The 9,742-nt window shown below is 36.2% G+C and overlaps 1 protein-coding gene across 1 annotated transcript in view; it reads right to left on the reverse strand.

Annotated features, from left to right (window-relative positions):
- LOC135207696 (sodium-coupled monocarboxylate transporter 1-like) overlaps positions 1 to 9,198 on the reverse strand; it is a 157,226-nt gene extending 148,028 nt beyond the window's left edge. Inside the window, exons 1-2 of the mRNA XM_064239527.1 lie at positions 9,075 to 9,198; positions 2,822 to 3,040 (exon numbers count right to left, since the gene is read on the reverse strand). Coding sequence (XP_064095597.1) covers positions 2,822 to 3,040; positions 9,075 to 9,115 — 260 coding nt within the window. The 5' untranslated portion in view covers positions 9,116 to 9,198. The remainder of the gene's footprint in view (positions 1 to 2,821; positions 3,041 to 9,074) is intronic.
- Positions 9,199 to 9,742: the final 544 nt, after the last annotated feature.

The following is a 9,742-nucleotide window of genomic DNA, read 5'->3' on the forward strand; positions in this document are numbered from 1 at the left end:
CTGATATGGATAGTGACACTCCTGTTGCCCTTCCAGTCCAAGTTCAACCCAATAAGAAGAGGTGTGTGAAAATTGTTAGGAAGGGGGTGACATGTAAATATAACCAAAACAACAGATATTAGTGTCTAATCCATAGCTTTCAAGGACACTGAGATGAATGGTGATGCTAGCAGATGCCCTTGCATTCTTTGTTCGGCCTTGATAGGAAGAGGAGGAGATGAGAAGGGGTGTGAAGGGGCAACACAAATGACAAATATTAGTTTCTAATCTGTAGTTTTTGAGGTCGCTGAGATGAGTAGTGACAATTCCGTTGCCTGTTAAGTCCAACTTTAGCCCCGGTAGAAAGGGGGGTTGTTGCCCCCCTTACTACTGAGTGAAGGGGGTGGGAAGGGGATTGACATATAAAAATAACAGAAAATACAGATATTGGTGTCTAATCCACATGTTTTTGAGGTTGCTGACATGCATATGTGACACTTCCAATGGCCTTCAAATTCAAGTTCAGGCCCAATAGAAAGGAAGGGGGAGGTGAAAAGGAGTGGAATGAGATGATATATAAAAATAACTAAAAACAACAAATGTTAATGTCTAATTTATAGTTTTCAAGTTCACTGGGATGAATAGTAACACTTCCGGTGCCATTTAAGTCCAAGTTTAGAAAAGGTGGTGCGGAGAGGTGGTAGGTGGTTACATCTGTAAATAACCAAAAACTACAGAGATATTAATGTCCAATCCATAGCCTTTTGGAGATTGACTGAGATGAATAGTGACACTCCGCATGCTTCAACTGAAGCAACAATCTTAACAGGGAGAAACGAGAGAGAGAGGAGAGAGAGAAAGTTGAGGGGGTTTGGGAGGACAGAGAGAGTTCATCAGTTGTCATTAGGAGTTTTTGTGGGTAGCTCTGGGGAGGTCAGCTAGTAAATATATATAAAACTCAATTTTGCCTGCTTCTTTGTCTGTTTGTTCGTTATGCACACCCAGGCTGTGAAAGCTAGGGCTACTAAATTGTTACCATAGACTCCCATCTCCCATTGGAAGGTTTTAGGCAAATTCCAAAATTCGAGAGCCATTTCTATTGAGGTCATAACGTTCCCTTTTCCATACCCCCTAATTACTTACAACTTTTGGAGCTGGAAGTTAGAACTACCAAATTTCTACCATAGACTCTCCTCCCCCACTGAAAGTTTTAATCAAAATCAGAAATTCAAGAGCCATTTCTAAAGGGGGCATAACTATTTTTTTTTTTTGTCCCCCTCATTTATTACAACGTTCAGAGTTGAAACCTAGGGCTACCAAATTTTTACCCTAGACTCCCCCCCCCCCCCCCCACCTAAGAACGGGGTCAGTCATACCCACTCTTTTTCACACACCCTCATCTTTTTTACGACTTTCGAAGGTGACATCTACATATGTACAAGTGTGTCTATAGGTACAAATAGGCTTCCACAATATGGGGCCCATATGGCACCCTCAGTAGTAAGGGGGGCAACACCCCAATGAGAATGGGGGCACGAGGGTTTCCCACAATATTAATGGGCAGGAGGCCTACACTTTGCTGATTTGCCGATCAGGGGAGAGGGGAGTCTTAACCCCAAGCTTGATAGCAGGGAGGCACTGGACCCCCTTTTGGAATTTGGGGCCAGAAGGTCAAGAAAAATCGTTATCATCGTTTGGGTAGCTTACTGCTGATGCCAAACAATGACTGTGTCGACGAACACTAATATGTACAGTTATACTATTTCATGGGTGGTGGGAATGATGAAGTAAACCGACATTGTCACTAAACTCAGCTAGAAGAAGAAATTGAACTGCAGATAATTATCGATTTGCTAGACATATTCCATGAAGCTCATACATATGTTCGTTCCTATAATTATGCATTAGAGCGGATGGAAGAAATGCCCGAACAGTAGGTCATCATAAGAGCCAGCTGGTGAGCATGTATGTCGGTTCAGTGCTCCAACAAGTAATGAAGTAGCTCTCATCTTGGTTGGGGAAGAACGTGGGAAGCGTGACATAGGTTTGACTCACTGCCACAACAATCTCGAAAATATCAATGACACTTTAAGGTCTTACGACAGCTTACAATACCCATTGATGTTTCCTTATGGGTAGGATGCATATAATTTTGAAATACAGCAAGTCATTCCCTGAACAGGTCAAGAGATAGCGAAGAAAGTTTCACGTATAGATTTCTATGCTTGTCGCATTTTGTTCGTGATGGAGAATTTAATCAGATCTTGTGACTGAAAGAAGTACCCTATCAGTTCACGGTAGATATGTACACCAAAAAATTAGTTGTAATGGTTACTTTACATTCGTCTTAACCAAAAGACACCACGCACAGAACGATATATTCAACTTCAAGATGCGCTGAACAGAAATGGTAATACTGAAAATATCGGACAGCAAATCATTCTACCTTCCAGCTTACTGGCTCGCCGAAATACAAGCATCAGTGCACACAGGATGCCATGACCTATGTACATAAGAACAACATGTTGCTTTTTCCTCAAAATCTGTTTTATCTGGAATTTGGACACACACGCACACATAACCAGGTCCACACACGCATACTCACATTGTTTGAATGTTTCTATCACCTACCAAAGCACCTAACTGAAAATATCTAAATATTATATCTACCTAGCCATATCGTTGTACATAATCCTATGGGCGTAGAATTTTGATACTTAGTACTTGCGTATCCCACTGCAAAAATCCTTTTCAGATTACATTAGGAAAGAGTTGAGAACCTTCACCCTTGTCCCTATAATCATGAAAGACCTCTGACATTCGAGGTGCTCAGAGCCCTCACCTAAGCATGCCACTGTAGACGGCTGCAGCGAAGAGTCCGGCCATGCCGGGCACGTGGGAGATCTTGTGGACCACCAAGTAGGGAAGAATCTGGTCGGGTTCGTCTATCCTTCCGGAGGTTAGCGGATCACAGTCGCTGTAGGCCACGTAGGCCACGAGGCCAGAGAAGAGGAATGTCAGCCACAGGACGCATTGACCCATAAAGTAATAAGAACACAATCTGCAGTGAAAAGTATTCAACAAATACGAAAATGACCGAATTGTCAAGATTTCTGAACGCAGCACCCTCAAGTAAGATGTTGGAAGATCTGCATTGTAATACATTAAAACTTAAAGTAATAACATTCATACTTCTATTAAAAACTAATTCATTATATATAAGTATATATATACATAAATTCATAATTATAATTAATTTAGTAAATGAATTATTTATCACACAATACCACAGGTTAAAAATAAGTGTCAGGGTGTATAGGCCTTGATCAATTTCGACTTTATTTCCAAGCCATCGACGAGGGACTGGTACACCGTATCAGAATCACAATTACACAAGAGACAGAGACAGTACTAAAGAAACATACACAGCTGTTTGAGACTATAGATCCCCAACTGACATGTCAAAGTAGGAGTGGCCTCAAAACTCATTTCGGTAGAAATCACCTTTCATTCTCAAAGGACAATGCAGATAAACATACACATCATATGAGACCACAAATCCACACCTGACAAATGTCAGGCAGGAGGGAATGGTTAGCATATTAGTACTGCTATCCCTATGCTATGTTTATAAATAGGGTAATCCTTTTTCCATACATCTCCACTGCTTCCCTAAAAATTTTAGCGTTTTAAAAATTGCTTTGATAAGGTAGGATCATTTACACAGGCCTATTGGAGAAAGCATATCACATTAAGATATTAAAAACTAAAACAAATTTTGAAGATCTATTGACAAAAAAGGATCCTCAATACCACTAGAGTGGAAAGATTCCCTACTTGAACATTGTTATGTCACTATGTGATGTAATGAATAGCGGAATCTTAAATGTAAAAACAACAATGAAATGATATTGCTGATCGAAATAAGCCCTGGGACCACCAACGCGCATAAATGTGTCGGTAATTTATCAAGCAAACACCTGGATAGAAATATGATCAGTACCTTAGTGTGCGGTTTAATTTTTGCTTTATCAACTGGAAGTATGAATAGTTTAAAAGATACGAAAGTACTGTGCAATTTGGAAAAATATAGTGATTTAACTAGCAAAGAAGAGAGCATAGTTTTAGGAGTGATTTATGGAAATATGAAAAAAAATCAGACACCACAAACTTCCGCAAAAGATTTATGGTTGTCATCAATGAAATGCAAAAGCAGACAAATAAGTTGTTCTTGTACTTCTAAACAGGACTAAGTATATAGAAAACTGAATAGTGCTTCAAGTAATAATAGCACACATAAAGAAATAAAAATATAACCGTCTGAATAATGGTTTTAATAGGAAAGTGGAAAACTGTTGGGGCAGGGGAGGTTACAAGGAAAAACAACGAATCGCAAACCCTTCAATAATGTTAGTGGTGTGACCCTCCCCACCTCCCCTCCTACCTCCTATCATCAAATCTCAAAGATCAAAGAGAAAAAAAAACAACACTTACTTCCTGTAAGTCACCACGTAGCATAATTGCGCCAGTCTTCTCTATAAATAGCTGCAGTATCACCTAACTAAGGCTAAACAACAACTCATGGTCTATGAAAATATTGCACTTTTATGACCAGACTTAACTAAGGCTAAACACAACTCATGGTCTATGAAAATATGCCACTTTTATTACCAGACTTAACATAACAACAGAAAAAAAAACTAATTGAAGAAGTTAAGCGCATGACAGTCCTTACCTCTAGCAGATAAGTAGTAAATGAAAAATTGAATCTCTCATCTTATTAAATATCTGTCATGACGAAGTCATAGCTATCCGTCAAAAAATTCCCTTATCACATGATCATAATCAAATAAATCTGAGGAAAAACAAAGGTCATTTCTTTTAGAAAATCATAAAAATAACTGCATACATGTGGAAAAAAATAAAAGGGTCTTTAGAGTATGAAACTAAAAGCAAAAACCAAAAGGGGGAAAACTTCTCTCCCAGTCACTTCACAGAATTATGAGCTTTAAATACTGTATATGGAAAATGTTCAATAAAACATGTTCAATGGAAATAATGAAAATGGTCCACCACCTTCACTCACAAACACAAGTTATTGCGAGAATCATATACCTATTTGCATGGTACCTCATTATATTGCCCTATCATGACTCTTTTAGATACACACTCATACGCACAAACACAATTGTTCTAGAAGCTTCTTTCTGTCACTCTATTGTGACTTATAAATCACATGACACAGAACCAGGCCAGCTTGCGCCCCAACTCCCCCCGGCCCCCCTACCAGCCATTCAGATTGTCTACATAGTTTCTATGCTTCCTATAATATATACTAATTGTCCTGAAATAGCTGCCAAACTCAAATAATGTTCAATATGACTATTTACGTATTATTTAAGATTTCAAATGCAACAGTTGCCAAATAGCCTTTTTTCCTATGACAGTGACATATTTAGAATTTTATGGATGTATGTAACCATAAAAATGGTATAAAAATTTGTTTTATTTTTTTTTTTTTATTTTACTATTTGAACCTAGGTTTGTTGAGGGCTACCTTACCGAATACATGGCGTTGGTTGAACGAGAGTTTTGGAAATGTTTCTACACTGTTTTTCTGAAATTTGGGCACACATAACATTTCCTTACAGTTTTGAAACTATTGACAAATTTCGTTCTTATGAAACATATAATGGCCTTATTTTTAGTTATAATCGTTCTTTCTATTAAATTAAGAGGTAAATATGAAGCATGATAATTACCAGTTAGTGAATTTTGAACGAAATTCTACGCAGTCATGTGTATCACTTATGAACATGACTGTACGAGTAAAACTGGTTGTGGATCTTATAGTCTAGTGAAGTAACAAGTGGATATTCTTGCACCTAGTTGCAGATACGATTTCTAATGGTGATATAAGAAATAATGTGGACCTAATGCATAAATTAATAATGTACAAATTAACAGTGAATCCAGGCTTGCGAGTTTTGATGTGGAATCACTATTCAAAGAGGTGTCAACTAATCTGCTGGAGTGTTTATATGAATTATTAGGAACACACTGCTGGAAATCCAATTTCCTATGAACACTCTAGTAGAACTGATTAGATTATGTGTAAAAGAATGTAAATTTTAAATTAATGGTGAATTTTACTCACAAAATTTCGTTATGGCAGTGGAAACCCTCTATCACCAGTGATAAGTAAATTATATATGGAATTTGTTGAAAACAAACCATTTAAAAATTTAATTCCTTTTGCCAAGTTAAACCAATTCGTACAGCTAAGCTCATAAGTGATACTACACGATTTCATAGGATTTTGTTCAAAATTCACAAACTGGGAACCTAACATGCTCCTTATTTATCTACTGTTTCAATGCAAGAATATAATTGTTTGTATACAATAGTGACCATAATATGTTTCATTGCGAGTGAAATCTCTCACACATTTCAAAACAATAAGAAAATTTTCTCATGTTTACACATTTACAAAATTTTCGTTCAAACCATAGCCGGTCCATCTGACAAAATAAATAAATAAATTTTTTTTAAAAAAGTCATTCTTCAAACATCAGTTTGAATGTTAGATAAAAACGAAATAAAAAAATTGTCATAACATTAATATTGCTTGAAATGCAACCATAAAATATGAAGTAGTCCTATTTGATTATTTTTACACCTCAATGCTGAAAATATGTAAATAAGTAAATACAGAAGTAGAAAGTTGAGTGAGCTGGCTGCACAACATGAACCACCTAGTGTAACATTGGTCTACAACAGTAGTGACAATGGAGTTATTTTGAAACCATTTACTTTTCGTTTCTCTAGAAGAATATTCCGATTTTCGTTAAAATGGAAATGGTTGAAGTTATATTTCTTAACCATTAAAATTTTTTTTTGCTTACTAGGAAGTATTCGTCAGCCAAGGTTTTTTTCCTAGGCCTAGTTGTGTTAGATTTCTTAATTACATATATAAATTACACTTAGCAATCACATCTCTATATTAACAATTTCTGGCCATTGCACTTCAAGTTGCCTTATGATATATTATACATCAAAAGGGAACAGGAAGACTTTTAAGAAACTAATATTTCAATCCAGTGGAAAAAAAATGTATTCCAAACGCCTTGCCATTAATACTAAAATATATTTCGATTAATAGTCATCTTCATCCATCTAATTAAAATCAATTTTGTCATCTTTTATTTCTCAAAGAACAGGTAATCTCTACCAATAACATACTTTAGTAACTAAGATTACATCTCAGAAGGTTTAGATTATTTTTTATGCCTATAAATCATTTTACAACATACAGGCAGCTTGAACATAGCCTAAAACTTCAACATTAAAGAAAACTTGTTGTAATTAATATTCCCATTTGAAAATGTTGGTATGACTGTTGAACTTATTAAGTCTACTGTTACAATACTTCAGCGGTAGTTATGTTGATCAGCCTGAAGAGAATCTTAAGCACACTGTCATGGACTGCACTGCTAACCTTATCACAATGTGTGAGCTAAGTAAAAAAAAAAAATTTAAATCACACAGGTGACGAATTATACCCGTGCATAAAAGGAAGTCATATTTACATAAGCATTGGCGAAAAAATAGTGCTATCTGGGAATTCATAAACTTGTTGACATAAAGACATTGGGAATGAATAAAAAAAAAGTTTAAAACCACTTGTCAAGGTTATGTTGTTTCTGGGATTTTGGGCCGTACAAAAAGAATCATGTTGCCTCCGATTTGAGCACAGCTGTTCCATTAATTAAATTCACTGTAGAAATCATAAAATGATGGACGCTCACCCTTTTTGGATTGCTTCATACAGAGAAGTAGCACCTGTAAACAGTGGTTATAGAAATCTTGCTTAAATTTCTTCTATGTGCGTCTTATTCCGGTCAAAGCAGCTTTCAAAAAAAAAAACACTCTAATTTTAAGAGCATTACGTATGATGTAGCCCTGATATATTAAAAAAATGTATATATATAGAAGTTTCGACAAAAAAAAACCATACATCAAACCCAAAAAGAACTTTAAAATATAAAAAAAACAAAAAAAATTGCTTGTAACACCTTGTAATGATATGTAAGATATTCCCTCATCTTCAGAATTTAGGGTTGTTAATGGTCGCATTTAAGAAAAAAAACAATGAAACATATCTTATTAAGAACTCTCCCAACAATACAAAAGGATGTGTATATAAATTCAATATACGTTTGTGCCAACTTCTTATATTGGCTAAACGGGTAAAGTACTGGAAAAGAGAAGAGAACAACATAGAAAAAAGTGTGCGATGTGGATGTGTAAACAGTGTTATTATTATTCATTTTTTTTTACGTGTAGGTGCGGGCAATCATACTATCAACTGCGAAGGGGCAAAAAAGATTATGTATTCTAATAATGTATTGGAAAGGAATAGCATTGAATCTAACTTTATCAAAGAAAGTTATGGCCATAATATAAATATCAGTTAAGGCAGGTATATACATGATCCTTTAATATCAAAAGAAATTTGCACATATTTTAGGCAGCCTGTAGAGATGTATGAAATAAGTATTATTGTATTTGTAAACACAGTAGAGGCAGCAGTACTAATGAGGGTCCACCCACGCCTCCTTGACATCTGTCAGGTGTGGATATTGTAGTCAAACGGTTAGTATGTTTGTGAACACTGTATCTGTGGTATACATTTGTGATTTCTAATACTATGTATCAGTCCTTCGTTGATGGCTTGGAAATAAAGTCGGAACTGGTCAGGACCTACATCCAGCCTCTTATCTTTTCAGCTGTAGCAGTATATGATAGTATATATATATATATATATATATATATATATAATATATATATATATATATATATATATATAATATATATATATATATATGTGTGTGTGTGTGTGTGTGTGTGTGTGCGTGTGTGTGCGTGTGCGTGTGTGTGTGTGTGTGTCGTGTGTGTGTGTGTGCGCGTGTGTGTGCGTTGTGTGTGAGTAGTGTGTTTGTTTTATGCATGTACATGATTTGCATCCTAATAGAAATGTACGCATGTAGCGGCTTGTTTCACCTGTCTACTGGGAGAGAGAAAGTGGCTCTTACCTTTTGGCTTTAGCAAGAGACGGTACAGAGGAGATCCGCATGTAGGCCCATTTGACTGACTCCTAACCTTCCAATTACAGTGTAGAAGCCAAGGACCTGCACAGACCAGAACGTGTATCGTACGTAGGGAGGACTTGGGTCAAAGCTGAAAAATCAGACTCTTGAAATATTTTTGTGCAAATTGCTTCCTTTATTATGCAGCATATTTTGTAGCTTGGAAAACTTTTCTGAAAATCACAATAATTTCTTGTTTTTTTTTTTTATTTTATAAATGAAGCACACGAGTTACAGGCAGTTGGATGCAAAACAGTGCAGCCTCGAGTGTTTTGGAGCTCCAGAGAAGTTATAAACAGTGAATTCTTAATGATGTTCAAACGAGACAAAAAGACATAACATTTGTCCGACCGCACTGACTGTGACATCAGTGTACTAAATAGGATGTGTACATGAGACATGGGAAAAACGCACGCACATCAGAATAGACTAGCGTGCTTACATTCATACATCCATTAGCAATACATAAATTCTTACGTCTGTTAGAGCAAATAAATAGAATAAAATCTCTACTGTGGTAATTAATGGGGCAATTATACGACAGACATTCAGTGTGAAACAAGGCCTGAGGAGGCACTCAGAGATCTATCAGATAAGGAAAAGTGGGAAGAGAA

This window comes from Macrobrachium nipponense, chromosome 34, assembly GCF_015104395.2.
Source record: "Macrobrachium nipponense isolate FS-2020 chromosome 34, ASM1510439v2, whole genome shotgun sequence".
Taxonomy (NCBI): domain Eukaryota; kingdom Metazoa; phylum Arthropoda; class Malacostraca; order Decapoda; family Palaemonidae; genus Macrobrachium; species Macrobrachium nipponense.